The 22599-nt window shown below is 37.7% G+C and overlaps 1 protein-coding gene and 1 long non-coding RNA gene across 2 annotated transcripts in view; both read right to left on the bottom strand.

Moving 5' to 3' along the window:
• The window catches only part of LOC108680614 (pancreas transcription factor 1 subunit alpha), a 3923-nt gene extending 3541 nt beyond the window's left edge, over window positions 1-382 (bottom strand). Inside the window, exon 1 of the mRNA XM_018169487.2 lies at window positions 192-382. Coding sequence (XP_018024976.2) covers window positions 192-382 — 191 coding nt within the window. The remainder of the gene's footprint in view (window positions 1-191) is intronic.
• The window catches only part of LOC125178310, a 4535-nt gene extending 2055 nt beyond the window's left edge, over window positions 1-2480 (bottom strand). The window contains exons 1-2 of the long non-coding RNA XR_007156858.1: window positions 2418-2480; window positions 192-426 (exon numbers count right to left, since the gene is read on the bottom strand). This is a non-coding gene — a long non-coding RNA (uncharacterized LOC125178310). The remainder of the gene's footprint in view (window positions 1-191; window positions 427-2417) is intronic.
• Window positions 2481-22599: the final 20119 nt, after the last annotated feature.

A 22599-nucleotide genomic window follows, 5' to 3' on the forward strand; every position in this document is an offset into this window, starting at 1 on the left:
CGACACACCCCTCCCTCACGACACTCCCTCCCTCACGACACACCCTCCCTCACGACACACCCTCACGACGCACCTGTGCGCCACGACACACGGCCCCCTGAAAGGGTTGCGTGCCACGACGCACCTGTGCGCCACGACGCACCCTCACGACGCACCTGTGTGCCACGACACACCCTTCCCTCACGACGCACCTGTGTGCCACGACACACGGCCCCCTGAAGGGGTTATGTGCCTGCCAGAGGTCGTGCAGTGGCAGGGCAGCAGCAGCAGCGGCGAAGGCGTCGTGGGCAGCAGGGTAGTGGTGCGCCAGCGCTGCAGATGTAGACGCTGCGTCCCACATGAGCGACGCAGCTGTAGGGCCTGCAGCTGCAGCGTTATACATGCTGCTGCTGCCCCCGCTCCCGTACCGAACCTCGTAGCCAAGCTCTGCAATGAAAGCTTGGCCTTATTGCAATAGCCAAGCAATAGCCTTATTGTAGCCAAGCTCTGCAATGAAAGCTTGGTCTTATCATAAAGAGTGATAATGAATTGTATTGCAAACTGTTCACAACGATATTACTTTTGTGACCTATAACCATAAACGATACGATACGATATAACCATGTGACCTACACCATAAATTGAAAACTGTGTGTCAAATATATATAAAAGGCTTTATTGAATACAGCTTTTAATTAAATTTAACGTTATTATTTTTATGGTAAAAAAATGTGGTTAGGGAAAACTACTATATAGATTAGGTTAATTAAATGTTGTTATTTATAACCGTGGATTTGTTTTTGACTAATGGCCGAGCGTAAACCTGAAGGTACAAGATTGATATGCGGTTTATATTAGGCGGGGGCAATTACAGTGAATATGTGAATAAAGTTTAGTTTTTGTTTTACTCGATTAAAAACACTTTTTATGTGTGTAACAATTCAAAGTAGTATTACATTGTAAAATAGAGTGAAGACTCGTCAGACGGAGGGCTATTGTTGCACGTTTGGCTTACGTTAATAGTCCAGTCGTAGTTCATGGGCCTACGATCAGAAGTCGGAGTTCGTAGGTCCAGTTTCACAAGTCGGAGTTCATAGGTCCAGTTTCACAAGTCGGAGTTCATAGGTCCAGTTTCACAAGTCGGAGTTCATTGGTCCAGTTTCACAAGTCGGAGTTCAAAGTCCCAGTTTCACAAGTCGCAGTTCATAGGTCCAGGTTTCACAAGTCGGAGTTCAAAGATGTGTATAAGAGACAGACTTCAAATTGTAATGCAGATCCATTAAAAAATCAAGCAGTCTCAGATATTAACCCATACAAGTTGTCAAAGCATTGAAATTTCATGCTTCTGATCTCAAGAATATTGATTTAAACNGTTCATAGGTCCAGTTTCACAAGTCGGAGTTCATAGGTCCAGTTTCACAAGTCGGAGTTCATAGGTCCAGGTTATCAAGTTGGAGTTCAAAGGTCCAGGTTAACAAATTAGAGTTCAAAGATCCAGGTTTCACAAGTCGGAGTTCAAAGTCCCAGGTTCACAATGTTGAGTTCATAAGCTAGTCCAAGTTCACAAGTCAGAGTTCAAAGGCCCAGGTTCACAATTTTGAGTTCATAAGCGGAGTTCAAAGGCCCTGCTATACAAGTCAGAGTTCAAAGGCCCAGGTTCACAATGTTGAGTTCATAAGCTAGTCCAAGTTCACAAGTCAGAGTTCAGAGGCCCTGGTNCGCCCCCTGCTGTTAAGCTCACTCTGTTCGCTCTACACTCTATATCAAACGTTTTGATAATTCGATAATCAAAACCGATATCTATGGTAATTTCCTACTGAAGGTAACAAGTGCCTTCCAACGATGCTTACAGGTTGCGGTGCAAATCCGACAAGTTCAGCAATATACCAAACGTGGAACTTATATTGTTCATACTTGTATTTTTTATTAATTAAATTGAAAATTTAGCTGCAGTCTAAGAGTTATTGGGCATTTATTATTAGTTTTCAGGCAATATCGCTCTCATTAGTATAGGATTGTTAAGCGCGTTGTCAAGACCATGCATATTAACCATAGATCTCGCCATCGCATTTTAATCTATGATTTTTCTATGTTCTTATATTTTCGAGTAGGTTTTTATGTAAATTGGATCTTATGGGCACAAAAAACATTCAATGCTTCTCATCAAACTAGTTTTGTTCACGAATGAATGAAATTTAATTAATTTATTGAATACATAGTAAAAATTTGACTTAACAGTGCCAACGCTGACCTTGTTTATACTAAAGGAACTAAAAGAAAAAGAAAATAAATAAATGAAGCATATCCTGTGCGAAAAGTGCTAAGTAGGATGAATTGTAACCTCTAATACTCAGATGAATTTTGATCCTCTAAAACTCAGACTCTAATACTAATTTAATTATTGGAGTATATTGACCGGTAAAAAAATATACACGTACCTGTGGACGTGATGTCCCAGAGTGCGTGAGGGTCGTGGTGACCCCCAGCGTATGAGGGTAAGGCTCGCCCCCCATTCCAATTTCACTTTCCTGCTTTAAATTTCACTTTTCTACTTCAAATTTCACTTTTCTACTTCAAATTTCACTTCCTGCTTCAAATTTCACTTTCCTGTTTCCAATTTCACTTCCCTGCTTCAAATTTCACTACTTTGCTTCAAACTTTACTTTCTGCTTAAAACTTTACTTTCCGCTTCAAATTTAACTTTCTGTTTCAAACTTTGCTTTCTGCTTCAAACTTCACTACCATGCTCGAGATTTCACTGCCTTGCTTCAGATTTTAATTTTCTGCTTCAGCTCTCTCTTCCCTGCTTTAAATTTCACTTCCCTGCTTCAGCCCTCACTTCCCTGCTCCAAATTTCACCAGCATGCTTTAAATTTCACGTCCTTGCTTCAGCTGGGCGTCATTTTATTTCCGTTGTAACGTCCCTGTTACACGTCACTTCCTTGTGGAGGCGTTACGTCGTTGCAGCACGTGTAACGTAACGTCTTTTCTTACGGCGTGACGCCACGAAATTAATTGCTCACAAAATGCCTGACTTTCATGATGACGTCTGGTGCATCATAACGTACGGTGCATTATGTCGTATGGTGCATTATGTCGTATGGTGCATCATATCGTATGGTGCATTATTTCGTATGATGCTTAACGTTTGTTCGCATGGAATGCCTGTAGTTGACTACAACAATTTCAGATCTAGTGTTGCATTGATTGTGGTTTTCAGTTGTTGATCTAAACTGATGATCAAATTAATGCTGTGGGGAAGGTGGTAAAAAAAGTTAGTAAATTACAATGAATTGATTAGAAACTTAAGAATAATGCGTACAGAGATGATGATGAATAGAAAAGTATGCTGATCCCAGCGTGAACGAACTGCGTCCAAGGCTCGAAGAGTTCGCTCGAACTCTGCTTTTCAAACTTCAATGTCTAAGACTAAATCTCTGTCAGAATCGCCAACGAAATAACATCATTTTATGGTATCTATACTTAAACGCGGAACGGCTTAAGAATGACAACGTTTTTGCATTCTTTTTAAGTGTGGAAGATCAGCTTGCTGGTTCTCGCGAGGGTATATATCAACGCAGTGCGAGTGCCCCATAAAATAGCGTATCCTGCTATATTGAATGATTTAACATTAACGCTCGATATCGTCATGTAGTTGGAACGCGTTACAAATTTTCATCTTTGTTTTCTATATTTAAAAAATGAACATCATTAATTTTTAATTTTAAGTTCAATGAAATTTTGGACAAGTGATTGTGATGTACCGAGTTATAGGCATGGGCATTTTTAGCATGAATAGCCATCGGCCCTGCTGAAAAAGTGCCGTGCCGACAGTCTCTAGAATTAGTCTCGTGACAATTTCATTTATTGCTACATCGAAACGATTTCATTAGATTTTGTTCTTCAATAACTACTTTATACATTTTTGTCTTCAGATGAAATGAACGTTTCAAGTATTGAAGTCAACCCGATTTGTAGTTTGTTATTACATTTATTATATTTAACGTTTGTCTCGTTTAGGACCAACAATAAAAATTAAAGGAGTGTTCAGCAAATTGCGAAAAGTAAATGAAAATTGATTTAATATTATTAATTTAATTGATTTAATATTATTAATATTAATTATTTAAGTTAATTGATTTAATCATATCACTATTCATTATGTCATATTATTTATGGTATCCGCGTGTGACATACAGTCAGTAACAACTAAGAACATATGTAAGCTTATTTTCCTTAGCTGGCTATAAGCAGAAAAAGGTTAATAACTACCTACCACTTGAATAAAATCCAACTAAACTGAAACAGGAGTTTTAGAGAAAGTGCAACGCAATTGTGAAAAAGAGTGAATAACTTTCTTATAGATACCAGGTATTTATTATCATTTTGGAGGTAATGCGATGTAATGTATAGAAAAACATATGAATTTGTACGGTTCGGCTACAATTGTAACTGTCACTTCTTCGCCTGTATAGAAAAACCTGATGTTTTAATTAGAAAATTTTTGGTTATAATAATATTTTAAAATCATGCTGAGTCGCGTCAGTCAGGCTCCTGTCTCTTANACACCAGCCCTCACGGCACCAGCCCTCACGACACCAGCCCTCACGACACCAGCCCTCACGACACCAGCCCTCACGACACCAGCCCTCACGACACCAGCCCTCACGACACCAGCCCTCACGGCACCAGCCCTCACGGCACCAGCCCTCACGGCACCAGCCCTCGCGACTCACTCCTCGCACCGCTCGCCGCTGAGCGACCCTCGGCTGTCATGGCTCCGCCCCATCTTCCCTCGTCTGAAAGAATAACTCCGGTTTATCTAAGTTGTCTAAGTAATAATAATAAAAATAATCTGCGTTATTTAAGTAATTCCGCTATCGAGTTTTTTCCCCGAATTATGGATATACAAATTCATAGCAATCTGGTGGAGTTTGATTTTCTACAGTGAAATTTAAATTTTGCCCGAAAAATTATCGGTGTATTTTGAACGAACTTTCAGACGGCTACTCGTAAAACGGAAGATCACGAGCTAACGTATATTAATTTTTTCTTTCAAACAAGCTTCATTGAAGACCAGAGAATTTGTTTTATTCGCAATAATCCTCAGGATGTACATAAAAAATATCGCAATAATATTAATTTTCATGTACATCCTAAACATCTATCTATTTTTCGAAGATTGTTTGTTTTGTGTTAATGTTTAGTGACTGGCACCACAAAAATATATAGAGGCTGTTGAGCCCGCGTATCCACGATACTTTAAATTGCGTGTGTCTGAAGGTTACATGGAACGTAAATTTCATTCTTAGTGGGAGAATATGTAAGGCTAAACTGCGAAGAAAATATTACCATAAAATTTTAAATTCGATTTTTAAATTGTTTTACAACACTTCTCTTTAACTTCACTTCTTGTTGTCTGTCTGTCTGCTACAAATCTTATAATCGATATTTAACACACTTTTAGCTGTTCAATCTATATGAAATTTTGCAGACTTGCGTAAAGTCGGAAACAATGCGCGAATCGATTGACGGAATAAATAATTTTGAAAATTTAATTTCTTTTATGTATTAAAATAATTGAAAAAATAATTTTTTCATATTCAAAATTAAAATTGAAAATTCATTGTACATGTTTTACATTGGAGACACTGTATTTTTTAGAAGTGTTGTCTTTAAAAAGTAATTTCTAAACGTATATTATTTATAAATTTATTTCGAAACGAAGGGAATTTTTTTGTATTTTGAAGCCAGAGTGAAATGAGAGTTCTATAATCAACGTAAAATGTGGGTTTGAACGGCTCTTTGTGTAATTAGCACTCGTTATATTATTTACGGGATTCGGAATCAGGGGAAATTCTAAAATTACAGTGATTGTCAATTAAGCCCGGTCTTGCAGCTTACTATATCATTTTTCTATTGAGATTAACTCGCTTAATTATTTTAATTAACTACGTTATCAAGATCGTACAAATACCTGTATTGACATTCACTAAAAGCTCCTAGATCATTTCGGATAAACTATGACAGATTTGATGGGCGTTCTGCGAATTTATTTATGCAGCGGGGAGGGCATGGCTGTGGATGAGCTGAGTTAATCTGGCGGCGGAGGTCAGAACATAACAGCGCTGCTGTCATATTAGACGGCATTAGCTGCACGTGCTGCTGCCTCTGCGCTAAATGCTGACGCTGACTGTATAGCAAGTGGCCGTGTGGTGCTGGAGTGTGTGTGTGTGGTGCTGGAGTGTGTGTGTGTGTGGTGCTGGAGTGTGTGTGTGGTGCTGGAGTGTGTATATGTGGTGCTACAGGACTGTATTTGTTGTGATGGAGTCNCCGTCAATGATTGGCTGATGAACTTACGATCTCTCAACGTTTTTTGAAAGTATGGGACCTGGAGTGTGTGTGTATAGTGCTGGAGTGTGTGTGTATAGTGCTGGAGTGCGTGTGTATAGTGTGGTGCTGGAGTTTGTGCTTTGTAGGGCTGGAGTGTGTGTACATGTGGTGCTGCAGGACTGTATTTGTAGTGATGGAGTCACGAGCATCTCAAAACGCGTGCTGGATTGATATTTTGAACATAACTAAAGTCCACATATACTAAGACTAACTTCAATCGCCAAATAAAAAATTATATTATCTTCCGATTTCCAAACGGGTTTGAAACGGATTTCTTGGTTCAAATTCTTTTGTGTAATGGATATCTTGACCAATTCTTTGAATCACATTATATCAGTTCTGAATATATTTTGATAGCAGAGAAGCCTATTTGATATCGGCAACGAGATTCGCATGCATGCACCGCAATTATATATTAAGCAATCAGCTATTAATTAGCACATTCTCGTTACCTTCTGCCATTCTCTGCCTGGTAAATAAGTGGTACGTAGCACAGTGACGCACAAAAGTATTAGATATATTACAGCTTTCTTCGTATCTCAAGTTAAAGTGCAAGATTTTACCTAATATTTGGTCAGTATGTTGCTAATGGTAATAGAAACATTACATGGAAAGTATATGCATCGTTTAGATTTTATTCAACAAAATAGAAAAATTTACCTACACATAAGTATAGGGTACATGTTCCAAAATGAATAAAAGTAATTATTTAAGGTACTCAAAATTTTATTTTCACTTAAGACGTCCCACTAATCACATTTCGTTAGCTAATTGCCAATCAGAGCAGTTTACCATCGTTTACAAAATTTTGTGTTCTGGTGAAGATATTATTCAGCTTCATTTTTAAAATTTAATTTGAAATGGCTAAACTCGAGAGTTTGTGTCAGATTTGCGTCAAAAGATCATAGATTGTCACAAGAAAGGAAAGGAGTATATCGAATAATATCCAAGGAGCCTGATCTATCATTGAGTACAGTTGGAAATATCATCAGGAAGCAATCAGCTTGATGATATCATCCAAGCACGCTGTTGCTGACCTTCCAAGACCTGGTCGTCCAAGGAAACTAACAGACGGTATAATGCAAGGTGGATTAGCAGAAACGTACAGAAGAACCCGTTTGTCACTCGCTGTGATAGATTGATGAGTAAAATTACACAATCAGCAGAGCTCTAAATCGTATACTGTTCTTATGTCAAGATCCTCACGAAAGGTTCCTCTAGCTCATGTTGAAGTACCGACATGTGAAAGCCCGTCTGAATTATGTTAAAACATACGGGGAGAAAACAAAAGAATTAATTGGGAAATCTGGCAATATCCTGGTCGGACGAAACGAAAATCGAACTTATCAGAAGGAATTCGATCGATCCAATTTTGACATAATTATAAGACCAGTACGATTTAGAGCTCAGCTGATTGTGTCCGTTTCTACATATATATCCCAGCTTCCTCCATGCAGGTCGCTTTTAATTTCACCGCGAGTAACAAACGGGTTCTTCTGTACCTTTCTGCTAATCCACCTAGTGCATTACCGTCTGTTATAGTTTTTTGGACGAATATGGGCATGCAGGTCTTGGAAGGTTTGCAACAGCATGCTCGGATGATATCATCAAGATGATTGCTTCCTGATGATATTTACAACTGTATTTAATGATAGAACAGGCTCCTTGTTATTATTTTATACCCCTTTCCTTTCTTGTGACAATCTTTGATCTTTTGACCGGGTTTTTAGCTATTTTAATTTAAATTTTAAAGATGAAACTGAATAATATCTTCACCGGAACACAAAATCGTGTAAACAATGGCAAACTGCTCTGATTGGCCAATTAGATAACGACATGTGATTAGTGGTTCGTCTATAAAGTGAAAAGCGAATTTTGAGTACCATAAAAAAGTTATTTTTGTTCATTCTTGAACATGCCCCCTATACTTTTGCGTGGGTTAATTTTTCTATTTTGGTGAATATAATCTAAACACTGCATTCTTTTCAATATCCTTTCTCTATGTTTCTAGTATTATTAGCAATATACTGACCGAATATTAGGTAAAATCTTTCACTTTAACTTGGGATATAAAGAAAGCTGTAATGTATCCAATACTTTTGGATGTCACTGTACATATATACGAATTAATGCGGAGAAGCCTATTTGATATCGGCAATTCGGGTTTCTCATGCATGAATCCCGTTAAATCCCCGGCATGAATCACCTATGCACTAGACCCTATATGGTCTAGTGCATAGCCTCTATAATGATGGTCAATGCTGCTATAGACCCTATACCGTTCAGGGGGTCTCGGCTTTACAGCCTGCTGAAGGTAGAAGCGGTGGTGATACAGGCGAGCATGGAAGAAGGATTGCTCGCAGATATTGTGCAATTATTTCGCAAATGTTTCGGCAATGAAAATATGAATAATTAGGTTATAATTAACCGTAATAACGTCGGGTCAAATTAAAGTATAAATTTCACTTCATTACTGTTTAACACGTTGCATGTAACAGAGAAAACTTCCGTTACGATAACGTTGATCTGTTCTGCACCCTGATCAATTTGTTTAAATGTTTCTCCAAATTCCCCCATGCTTCCACACACCCCCACCCTCTTCCCGTCTGTAACCGTCCATCAGCCCCCGCTGTCGTTATTAGTTAACGCGGCGCCTGTCTTGTGCCGCTGTTGCCCGTCAAATATTCTGACATTTGTCTCGACAGATCCAAAACGTCGCCTAAATTTCCTAAACCTTCACCATTCCTTCACTAAAAACGTGAGTCATTCTAGTCGCAAGTTCCCTAAAGCAAAACGTATGTGGTCTGTTCTAATTGCGGTCGGTAGCCACGTTACGATTTTCAAAAATGTGTACCTGGTTGAAAAATGTTTACGTTTGTCCCGCGACCCTCGCGTTGCAGCATGTTTTTCCCCTCACTTGTTATGACGACGCTGTGATTGGTCACTTGGTGGCATATGAGAGCATTCCCATTGGATGGTTTACAGCCAATAGCTAGCTTTGTTGAGGAATCGTGAGGGGCTTCATGCTTCTCATTGGCTCCCGCCGCGAGGGAAAGTTGAGAGGGGTGAAAGATGGAGGGAGGTGAGTGAGGGGTGCGGACTTCAAGATTGCGGACAAATGTCGCAGCGTCTATTCTTCGCTCGCTTCTATGCTTTAACCAAATCAAGGTTAAATCGGAAACTATGTTGGCATTCTCTTTGCATGACATTATATTTATAAGATTTATTTGAGAGAGATCCTCTTCTCAAGCTACCACCTGATACTAAAATCTGTAAAAGATCTGTACTAGAATCCAGTTGATATTGACAAGACAGCTACGAAACTTAAGCTGTATCAGGAACCAGTTGACCTGACAGCAACAACTGTGAATTCTATATAAACTGTCCTGGAGACCAGTTGATCTGACAGAGACAACTGTGCAGCCTAAAGCTGTACTGGAAACCATGATCTTGAGACNCAAATTGATACGAGTCAATAATGATTTTCAACGTTTAAAAAAAATTCCATGATGAAACGTTATACATATTGTATACTTGGCACCGTTCATCCTAATTTAATAACATGTAGAATTTTTTTCATTGCAGTTGATCTGACAGAGACAAATGTGAAGCCTAAAGCTGTATTGGAAACCAGTTGATCTGACAGAGACAACTGTGAAGCCTAAAGCTGTACTGGAAACCAGTTGATCTGATAGACAAATGTGAAGCCTATGGCTGTACTGGAAACCAGTTGATCTGACAGAGACAACTGTGAAGCTTAATTGTTTTTAGCCAGTTAAGGTTCGTGAGAGACAGTTATCTAGTAGAAGTATTTATATTAACTTCCATTACTTCTGGTTTCTTTCTATACCATTATATTCCCAATCTACTTGAATATAATTCATGTATTAACAAAATTTCATCCACTTCTTCTCACGCGAGTTATAAAAAAAATCTTCGCACGCTTGACTACTGCTCATATTAACTTCCATTTCTTCAGTTTTCTCTATATCATTATATATATTTCCATTGTATCCGAAGATAATTTATATATTAGCAAAATTTCATCCACTTCTTCTCACGCGAGTTATACAAAAATTCTTGCACGCTTGACTCCTGCATGGAGTCAATAAAGTATGAGCGAGTTGTCGCGTTTGTATTGCCTGTTCATGTATTAACAAAAATTTCATCCACTTCTTCTTACGAGTTATAAAAAAAATTCTCGCTCTCTTTACTTCTGTAGATGGAGTTAATAAAGTATGAGCGAGTTGTTGTGTTTGGATTGCCTGTCAACCCGCACACGGCGATGATCCGCTAACACGCTAGCTGCACGCGACGTGCTTCTGTCGCACGTGTGAATACACGTGCTGCACGTGCCTTGTCTCGTATTAAACTTGACTCTTCTCGAGTCTCGTGTGACACGATTGAGATTTCTCGTGGCCATAAGTGCCATTTTTAGTGGTACATATGACATTTCGGTGCCATGCGTACCATTTTTCGTGGTATAGGTTCCATACGTGACACCATGCAAGACACTCGTGATACTTTGCGAGTTACTCGCGACATTTCTCGTATAGCTACGTGCCACTCTTCGGGCTCCACGTGATATTTTCCTAGCCTCTCGCGACACTTCTCGTAGCTATCGTGCCACACGTACACGACAATATGCGAACCACACGCGACACTTCACATGCCACATGTGCTTCTCCTCATGCCACACGTGTCTCACGTGACACGTGTCGCTCCTCACAATCTTCAGCTGTAGAGCGTGCACATTTCAATCAAATTTAGCGCGTCAATGCGCGCCTAAAAGCCTAAATAAGCTGCTCTTGGCTTAGCGAGTTCTTATTTAACAAGCTAAAGTCAAGCTGGAGAGTCCGTTGCATATATGAATGTTCGCGTGAAAATCTGCATAGGAACCTGTTTACGTACCTGCATGTGAACCTGCTTGAGAAACTTTTTGCAGAAACTTCCATGATAACTTGCTAGCGAACCTGCATTAAATTGGACCCTGAATGAGAACCTGCGCGAGGTATACTGAACGAGAGCCTGCATGAAAACCTGATTGAGAACCTTCGTGGGAACCCTAATTAGAACCTGTATGAGAACCGACGTTCGTGAAAACTTGCATGAAACCCTGAATAAAAACCTTTTTGCGACCTGCATCAGAACCTGCATGGAACCCTGAATAAGAACCTGTTTGCGACCTGCATCAGAACCTACATAGAACCCTTAATAAGAACCTATTTGCGACCTGCATCAGAACCTACATAGAACCCTTAATAAGAACCTATTTGCGACCTGCATCAGAACCTACATAGAACCCGTAATAAGAACCTATTTGCGACCTGCATCAGAACCTGCAGCAGTTAACCTGCTCGACGACTATGTGTTGGCAAGTGTCACGCAGCTGTATAAGTTCGTTATCTCATTTAAGCTGGAGAGAAAGCGTTCCTTATACACTTGTAATATGGACTAACAAAGAAAAACAATAACGTTCTTGTTTTCTTTTAATTGACCGGCAGTTTTTTCACGAGTCAATCAAATGACTGTTTGATCACACAATCATCAAGTGAACTTGATACTCTTATTATACGCACCTTCTTCAGTGCACACGTATACGCTAGCATTTGAGTTGATTTACCATGCATTACTTCATGAATGTTTTATCCTTGTCAACTTTGTGTAATGTTTCGTCAATACATTCAATGTTATTTCGAATATACAATCGAATAATTTGACATATTTTTTTTTTGTTTTATGATATTGAACTTGTATGTTTTTTAATCTGTGATCTGAACAAACCGTATTCGTGCTGGAATTCTTGCGTTGGTTGAAAGATAAAGGCAAAACTCAGTTTATCGAATGAAAGAACTCAATAGAAATAAGGTGTACAATGAATGTGTATTTACTCTACGTCGAAGTTCAATTCTGTTGCCTCTGCATAAGAACTCGTATTATTGCAGTTATATGTGCCGTCTTTGATGTGTTTTCCGTGAATTTATGAACTCTAATTTAGATCAATGATTACTTCGATTTTCTTTCTGACGCAAACGAAAATTTACGCAATGAAGAATAATTTATCATATCACATCATAAGCAAAACTATTCCAATTTTCCATAAAGTAGGTAGACGAACTGGACACGTTCTCCCCTCGTGAGCGCCGAAGCGTGACTAAGCAACCGCATCATCGGCAGCCCAAGCGCGGTGTTGCCATATAATAGCGGGCCGAACAGGGGCGCTGCTGCACCTGCTGCTCTTGTTTAGCGCGGTCCCTTCCGCGTCATGAGTCGTTATACTCGCGCACAATCAAACGCAATCCCAGAATGGTGACAAGAAAAATAGTGAACTTGTAATGTATTATATATAATTTATATATTTTAGTTACATTATATATTATATTAAATAATCCTATAATGTCACGAGTCGTTATACTGGCGCACATCAATCAAAGGCAATCCCAGAATGGTGACAAGAATAATAGTGAACTTGTAATGGATAATATATAATTTATATATTATAGTTATATTGTATTAAATAATCCTAACGTCACGAGTCGTTAATGTAATACTGGCGCACAATCAATCAAACGCAATCCCAGAATTGCGTCAAGAATAATTAATAGTGAAGATTTAATGTTATAATGTATGTTATATAATATATATGAATATTATAATTATATATTATATTAAATAATCCTAATATCACGAGTCGTTATACTGGCGCATAATCAATCAAGGCATTCCCAGAATGGTGACAAGAATAATTAATAGTGATGTTATAATATATAATATATAATTTATATATTATAGTTATATTGTATTAAATAATCCTAACGTCATGAGTCGTTATACTGGCGCACAATCAATCAAACGCAATCCCAGAATGGTGACAGAAATAATAGTGAAGTTATAATGTTTTAATGTATGTTATATAATTTATATACGTCTTTCGAGTATCAAATGGTCGAAAACCACAAGGTTGGAGCAGCGAGTCGTAGGTTCGATCCATGGCTAGCTGTGAATATACTGCAATAGGTATGGGTGGCGCTTACATTGCGTGGCCATAAAAATGTTGTCCGAACGAGTAATTTAATCCCAGATAATCTTTACCTTTCAATTATTTCTCCATCCTTCAAAGCATAAAAGGAACGAGCAAGTATTTCGTGGTTCGCAGTAAATGTTCCGTAGCGATAATAAGTTTTAACTTAACACAAATGAACGAGACTAGAATTTCTTTATCATTTTAATTCGCATGCCTGTTATTTGTCTCATCGTTCCTCCATGTTTGAAATTTAGAATAGTAACTTGAACATAGGACTGTACCGGTTGTACTTGAATGGGAATGAATTTGTATAATTATTCGAATTGTCTCATATCGAAATTTGTAATGTGCTAGATATCTCATTGCTGAGATATTAGATATAATGCATAACCTAAACTTCAGTAATTTACAACGTACACTGCGTAGTTTATTTCGTAGCGATTGCCTTCTTTCGCTCTGCACCACCCAAGATTCGGCTACATAAGCGAGTCAATCAATAACTTCTGCTGACTGTCATTTGCAGTGTTAAGAAAACAGCAAGAAATTAACGATTCTTTTGTTCCGTTCAAAACAGATAACAATAATAATATATAATAATCATATATTTGTAAAAGTTGTGGCGCTTGTTAGTAATGTTGGTCGTGCTGAGCTATTATAAATCTGCTGATATAGTTTGTTTTTAATGGTTAAATCACCAGCGATTAAGGAATGGTGGAAAACTAAATTAATAAATTAAAAAATTATTTTTAAATTTATAACTGTATATTGGATTCAGACAATATAATTATCAGATCACATCATAAGCAAAACTCTTCCAATTTTTCATAAAGTAGGTAGACGAACTGGACACGTTCTCCCCTCGTAGATTATGAAAAACATTATCTGGTGTTTAAAGCTCAAATTTCTAAACTGACTGGAATGTGAATTCCGTGCCGAATGTGGATAGGAACGGGCCCCTCTATAACAGAGTTAATTTATTTTTAAAATTTTATGCTACATTCTGGATGATGGGGTTTGGGATGACCGGAATCAATCTCAAATTGACACTGCAGAATTATTATTCAATAATTCTGGCAATACCAGCCTAAAACAACATGAAAGTAAGCTATGAATTATTAATCATTGCATTATAACTTTCTATTTTTTCATTGCTGACCCTAAAATTTGGATGCATAAAATCCCTATTGAATCCCTTCGCAACGATTTCTGCCTTGAATCATTTTTAGTGAGCAATGTCATGGATTACGTGACAAGTTTCGATATCTTAAATACTACCATAGTTTAGATTTCACACTTTGTCGTATGTCTATTCGTCAAAAAAACGTTATTTATGCATCGTAAATTATTAAGCTTTCAACTACTTTTAGTGTATTTTTAGTGATTACGGTTAATGTTCGTAGATTTGTTGCAACGATCAACATGTATTGCATTATTTCGCGCGTGTGAATTTCTTTAGTTTCCGTCTAAAATCAAACTGCCGTCGTTTTCGCTGATGTTTCTGACACATAGAGAATTATTTTTTGGGGGGACTTTTTGTTGATAAAAATTGTCTTGATTTTTTGACTTAATTAATGACAGAATTGTTTCAGTATTTAACAATACTATTCTCGCAAATTCATGTTCTTATAGTTATATTACGCTCAAATTTTTCTCCGATGCGTCAGCGCTATCCTATGTTTACCCTATCAAGTTAATTTTTTAAATTCCTTATTTATTCATCTGTTTTAAATCTAAGTACCCAAAGTTATCATATGAAAAACATTTTGCTTCATCTTGAATGTTATATTTGTTCACAGAAGTGCTTTCTCTCTTCACTGATGCAGAGTATCGCGCTTTCTCTTTTCTTCCTTCCTACACATAACGCGGGTTAGATCGATACACGAGACCAGTCGGCAGGTGTATGATTGGCTTGAGCAATTCGCGGGCTTTATTCTTACTGGCTTATTCAAAATACTGACTGATAACTCCGTGCATCGGCGCTGAGACTTTCAAGGATATAGTGAACACTTGTATATCTCGTTTATGTCTAGTATTATACTAGTTGTACTTTTCAGCCTAAATGTAGCTGTATCACTCGTGGTCATCTATCAGAAAAGTTTCAGATATTATTTATGAGCGTGAATAAAATGCTATCTGTTTATTGTGCGTGGGTGGAGAGCTTAGAGAACGGGTGGTGATGTTAGTGTTGTTGTGCAGTGCAAGCTACGAAGACCGTGCCTGGCGCTCTCAATAATAATATAACGTTTAGGAGAGAAGAAGAACTGTTTGTTTGGATATCAAGTTAATCTGTGCAAGATTTTATTCTGTCTCGTGAGTATTGAATATTTTAAATGATATTCATTGAATAGTTGAAAGGGTTGATGTGCTCGAGCTTGCCATATGGTGGCTCGTGGGGTGAAGCAGGAGGCTGAATGAGAGTATTCAGAAATCGAAGAAAACCGCTTCTATTAACGATTCTTATGCAATAACTTTTATTTGTATTTGTTGATTAGGAATATAATAATTACTATTATCATTAACATTATTAAATTTTGATTTTGCTTTCACTAGCTTATTTTCCGCTATCCCTGTTACTAGATTTCCCTTACTCTAGTACTAGATACTAGATTAAATGTTATCCCTTACTAGATTTCACAGATTTCTTTCTTTCTAATATTTATCCTTATTCTAATATCTTGACGGACTAAAGGTCACGAAGCGCTGAAACTTTCTTCCCTCATCTCGAACTTTCCCTGAATTTCTGGTCGACTGGAATCCGCGGTATTAAATTCCCACCATTCCTGATGGCTCGTTCCTGCTCTGCGATGCGATATGACCATTTGATTGTAAGTAGATTTTATTTCGTCAATCTTTTCATCTGCCAGCAAAAGTTTGCAGTCCGGAAGAGATTGTCAGCCAAGATCAGTCTAAATCAGTCAAAATTGGATGCAGGTGCATAGCATCAAAGTCCCGTACTTTATCCTAATTATTCTGCTATGCGTGCCATTGTAAATTTATTTACTTGGAACCCTTCTATCTTCTAGTCTCTTAGAACTGAATATCATGTTATTGGATCAAACAAGTAATGAATAATTTAATTTGGAATTTAAACTAATTTTTGATTTGAACAACTATTGAGATAAATAAAAAGTCTACGGACAGTTAAACACACATTTAGTTTACTTCTCCATCTGTTTTCCAGCGTCGCTCTTCTCTTCAACCCATGTTTGTTCGTATTTGTACGTTAATTTTGATAAAATCACGGTACCCGTTTTAGGGAAAACAATCATTGGAAATTAAGAATTCTCTCATTGATAGTGCGCCTTGCATTTTTCCTGATGAATAGCATACCGAAATTTAGAATTCTTTCATTGATATCTGCGCCTTGCATTTTTCATTTTATTTCGTCAATCTTTATATCTGTCAGCGAAAGTTGGCAATCCGTAAGAGATTGTCAGCCAATATTAGTCTAAGTAGATTTTATTTCGTCAATCTTTTCATCTGCCAGCGAAAGTTTGCAATCCGTAAGAGATTGTCAGCCAAGATTCATCTAGCACATTCAAAATTGTATTCAAGGTTCATCGCATCAAAGTCCCGTACTTTATACTAATGTTAATTATTCTGCTATGCGTGCCATTGTAAATTTATTTACTTGGAACCCTTAGTTCTTCTAGTCTCTTAGAACTGAATATCATGTTATTAAATCAAACAACTAATGAATAATTTAATTTGAAATTGAAACTAATTTTTGATTTGAACAACTATTGAGATAAATAAAAGTCTACGGAAAATTAAACACACATTTAGTTTACTTCTCCATCTGTTTTCCAGCGTCGCTCTTCTCTTCAACCCATGTTTGTTCGTATTTGTACGTAAATTTCGATTATATCACGGTAGACATTTTAGGGGAAACAATCACTGGAAATTTAGAATTCTTTCATTGATATCTGCGCCTTGCATTTTACGTGGTGAATAGCGTACCGAAATTTAGAATTCTTTCATTGATATCTGCGCCTTGCATTTTTCGTGGTGAATAGCGTACCGAAGTTTAGAATTCTTTCATTGATATCTGCGCCTTGCATTTTCCGTGGTGAATAGATTACCGAAATTTCGTACGTGGTTCCATAGGGTGCTGCGAGAGATCACCTTTGCTCTATGTTGACGTCAGTGTCGCCTTGACTGTCGTCGAGGGATCACGTGTGTCAGGGTGACCCGTGACCTCGAGTGTCGTCAGTGTGTCTGGTCTAGAGACAATAAAAAATAATACCACAGTTAAATAATTATATCTAAAGGAGTTCGTTTTCAAAGGATTGCTTTATAAATATATCTCTCTAAATTATTTCATGCATAGCACTTGTTGAGCGCAGTATTGACACTTCATTATCGCTGTCACTTGGCCGTTTAACCTCGCATGCGCCAAATCAAGTTCAACTTATGCATTTTTGAACGATATTTTAATTCATTTTTCCGTTATGTATTTATGCCTAAACGCTATTTTGTAAACATCGGCATAGATATTCAACCATTTTTTTAATTTATATTATAATTGCTTATTTAATTAATAAAACAAGAGTATTTTATATAATTTGATGACCTCTTTGTTTCGGTGCTTGGCCCTCTGACCCAATACGATTTTCGCTCAATGTTGTATCCAACTAGTGCACGTTATTGTCTATAATTCACTATATAATATGATATAATATAATGTAATATAATATATAATACAGGAAAATATAATATAATGTACTATAATGATGCATTGCAACGCATGAGCTTCTAGCATGCTAGAATTCTCCTCTTATTATGTATCATTACAGTGAATGTGTAGCACATTATTAGTTCGTTGCACGCCAGAGTTCATTATGCGCTGGCGAGTCTGATGCTGGTGAAATGAAGCCTTGCTTATTGCGATGCCCCTTACGCAACATTAATTAGTTTAACTTTAATCTAAGTTTAATTTAACTTCAGTAATAGCGATGCTTGGCCTTCCCTTAGGGCTTTTTAAATTAATTTATAATTATTAATCATAATAGAAATAAAAAGATAATTTAAAACTATCAACATCAGCCAAAAAATTTTAGGAGATTTCTTCAAGAAGATATTTGACGGATTAACTGTATTTATTATTTGTTTAAAGTTGACGAGCTATGAGTTATTAAATCCTGTTCGCTAAAACATTATCTGGTGAATCTGTTTCTTCATGAATGTTTTAATTAAGAGCATTTTTGCGCAGAGTGTTATTATGTAAGCAATTTACGTGTGGCGACGAGCGCGCAATTATACTTTATAAAATAAAATACAATTACTTTATAAAATAAAATACAATTACTTTATAAAATAAAATACAATTACTTTATAAAATAAAATACAATTACTTTATACTGAGAAAAAACTGCCACGCAATGCTAGCTTCTCCCTGCCACCCAAGGTCAGTTGCTCGTATGCATGATACGTTTACCTACTTTTTGTGGCGTTTGTTTAGTGTTATTAGGTTTCTTTATTCACTGAAAAATATAAGCATATGATTGAAGTAATTATTTTATGGTAATCGAAATACTCGTTGCAGTTTTGTTGTTATCGGAAGTTTCCTTAATTAACTTGGTAACTAGAAATTTTTAACGCATCACAATGGAAGTATACTTAATTAGCTTGGTAACTAGAAATTTCCAACACATCACAGTTGTTTTCATTTGTTTACCATGTGTGTATAGTTAACGCGCCGAGACTTACCCCTAATTCTCACTCTCTCATATAGTTTCTGGAGACAAATAGTAGAACTATAGACAAAACTATAGTAGGATATCTAACGTTCACGTTAGGTATCCTACATCATTCGTGAGAAATGTTCTTTAAAGATTCTCTCAAGCCTCTGCGTCCTGTAGAATATAGGGCTTATTATGTGATGGTGTGGTCTGTTGTGGTCTTTCATTTTTTTTTGGTTTTTTCGTCTTTTGTTTCTTCAAACATTGAAGAAAATGGTTTATATTTGGTATTTGTGTACAAACTTATGTTTATTATTATTTTTTTCTTTGGATCTTATACAGGAAATATTTGGTATTTATATACAAATTTGTATTTATCATTATTGTTTTCGCAGTATTTTATACAGGCAACAAGTCAATAAGCTTTTTATTTATAAATTATACCACCTCCACTACGCCGCCTGTGGAGAACGATCGTTCTGCACCGACGCCGATAAGTGCCGTTTACAGAACCCCTCTTGGGTTCCTGATACGCTTTTCTCTTCACGTCTTTATTGCCTATACCATAAATATAAGTCATTGAGATGCCTTATGAAATTATAGTATATTGCCTTTATTGCCTATACCATAAATACTATAAGGCATTGAGATGCCTTATGAAATTATAGTATATTGCTTTGGCTTCTGACGATCATGGCGTCAAAAAAGAAACCCAAATGAAAATATTGAAGATAATTCATGTATTAACAAAATTTCATCCACTTCTTCTCACGCGAGTTATAAAAAAATTCTCGCATGCACGCTTGACTACTGCATGGAGTCAATAAAGTATAATGAGCGAGTTGTCGCGTGTTTGGATTGCCTGTCATGCCACACACGGCGATGATCCGCTAACGCACTAGCTGCACGCGACGTGCTTGTGCCGCACGTGTGAACACACGTGCTGCACGTGCCTTGTCTCGTATTAAACTCGACTCCTCTCGAGTCTTGTGTGACACGATTGAGATTTCTCGTGGCCAAGTGTTAGTTTTATAGGGGTACATGTGACATTTTGGTGCCATGCGAACCATTTTTCGTGGCATGCGTTCCATTATACGTGACACCATGCAAGACACTCGTGAATACTTACTCGCGACACTTCTCGTAGCTACGTGCCACACGTATGCGAGCCACGCGCGACACTTCACTTGCCACATGGTCTTCTCCTCTTGCCACACGTGTCTCACGTGACACGTGTCGATCCTCACAATATTCAGCGCGCTGTAGAGCGTGCACATTTCAATCAAATTTAGCCCTTCAATGCGCGCCTAAAATTAAGCCGCTCTTGGCTTAGCGAGTTCCTTATTTAACAAGCTATAAGTCAAGCTGGAGAGTCCGTTGCGTATATGAATGTTCGCGTGCAAACCTGCATTAATTGGAACCTGTTTACGTACCTGGACCGATACCTTCAAAAAAAGTTAAGATATCGTAAGTTCATCCGCCAATAATTGACGGCCTTTCAAGCAAAATCCGCCAATCATAGACAAGAAAATAGAGCGTAAGTACTTACGTTCACTAAGCGAGTTTTGAAAGTATGGCCCCTGCATGTGAACCTGCTTGAGAAACTTTTTACAGAGACTTCCATTAAAACCTGCAAGATAACCTGCATTGGACCCAGAATGAGAACCTGCGCGAGTTCCTGAACGAGAGCCTGCATAAGAACCTGTTTGAGAACCTTCACGGGAACTCTTATTATTAGAACCTGCATGAGAACCTACGAACGTGAAAAGCTGCATGATAATCTGCCTTCGACCCTGCTTCACAACCAGCATGGAACCCTGAATAAGAACCTTTTTGCGACCTGCAACAGAACCTGCATGGAACCTTGAATAAGAACCTGTTTGCGACCTGCATCAGAACCTGCATGGAACCTTGAATAAGAACCTGTTTGCGACCTGCATCAGAACCTGCATGGAACCTTGAATAAAAACCTGTTTGCGACCTGCAACAGAACCTGCAGCAGTTAACATTTACGACGACCACGTATAGCTATAGGTACGTGTATATAGCAGCTGTGTATAGCGTATAGCTATAGGTGTATATAGCAGCTGTGCGTTCGCCATCTCACTCAAGCTGGATCAAGTGCATAGAAGATTTCCTTACACTTGTAATGTGGACTAACAAAGAAAAACGATAATAGCTTGAAAAATTATTTTCGACCTATTATTGTTTACGAGCCAATTTTTTACAAGCCAATTAAATGACTTGTTGATCACGCAACCATCAAATAACTGAACTTTATTAATACTCGCGTATATATATGCACCTTCTTTTTTAGTGCACATGCAGTGGCTATATTACGCATAACTTCATGAATGTTTCATCCTTTTCAACTGTTTATAATGTTACGGTAATACACTCAATGTTATTTCGGATATACAATCGAATAATTTCAAGTATTTTTTGTTCTATGATATTAAACATGTATGTTTTTAGCGCATTTTCTCATATATGGAAAAAATGCACTATTGTGCTCGCCATGTCCGTCTGTCTGTCCGTCCGTCCGTGACCTCAAGTTTTCGTCGACGAGAAAATGCGCTCTGTCACTCACTGCTGTGAGTACTGAGTTAAATTTTTTTTATCTGTGACCTGAACGAACCGTGTTCGTGCTGGAATTCTTCTGACGTTATTTGGATTCCCTGCGAAAACCAGAGACAAAACTGAATTAGCTAAAAAAAAAAATTCGATGGTAGGAAGGTCTAGTATTTATGTGTTTTTATTCTATGTTGAAATTCAATCTTAAGCAAATTCCTTTGCTTAAGTACTCGTATTATTGCATTTATTTGCCGTCTTTGATGTGCTTTTGCTGAAATTATGAAATTATTTTTCGTACCAAGTATGTTGTTCGCGTAACTGATTTATGAATGTAAGCCTTTTTTCACAGTTTATTATGAAAAAAAACTGATACTTTACTTCTATTAGGAAAAATTGATACTCTACTGATCAAACTGTAATTTAGATTGATGATTACTTCGATTTTATTTCTGATGCAAATGAAAATTTACGTAATGAAGAATAATTTATCAGATCACATCATAAGCAAAACTCTTCCGATTTTTCATAAAGTAGGTAGACGAGCTGGACACGTTCTCCCCTCGTGAGCGCCGAAGCGTGACTAAGCAACCGCATCATCGGCAGCCCAAGCGCGGTGTTGCCATATAATAGCGGGCCGATGTCCCTCTGCCCCGCGGTGTTTTTTGCCAGGGCAGTTAGGCGCCTCTACCCTCAGTTTTGTGCCCTCTAAATTGCTGTAAAATGAGCCTCGCTTACACGCTGTTGTCTATCGCGGCTTCGCTTATTGATTTCCACTGCTGCTGGGCAGGGTTCGTTTTGTCGCCCTCATCCTCTAAGCTATTGTTTGGCTTAGTTTGCGTAGAGAATCCCGCTTGATTTGGTCGGAGAATTAATCTGCCCGGAGTCTGACTGCTGCAGCGACAGATTATCCTGCCGACTTCATTTGAGGCGTTTTCAGTTGGAATTCAA

This window comes from Hyalella azteca, unplaced genomic scaffold (assembly GCF_000764305.2).
Source record: "Hyalella azteca isolate HAZT.00-mixed unplaced genomic scaffold, Hazt_2.0.2 contig8814, whole genome shotgun sequence".
NCBI classification, from domain to species: domain Eukaryota; kingdom Metazoa; phylum Arthropoda; class Malacostraca; order Amphipoda; family Hyalellidae; genus Hyalella; species Hyalella azteca.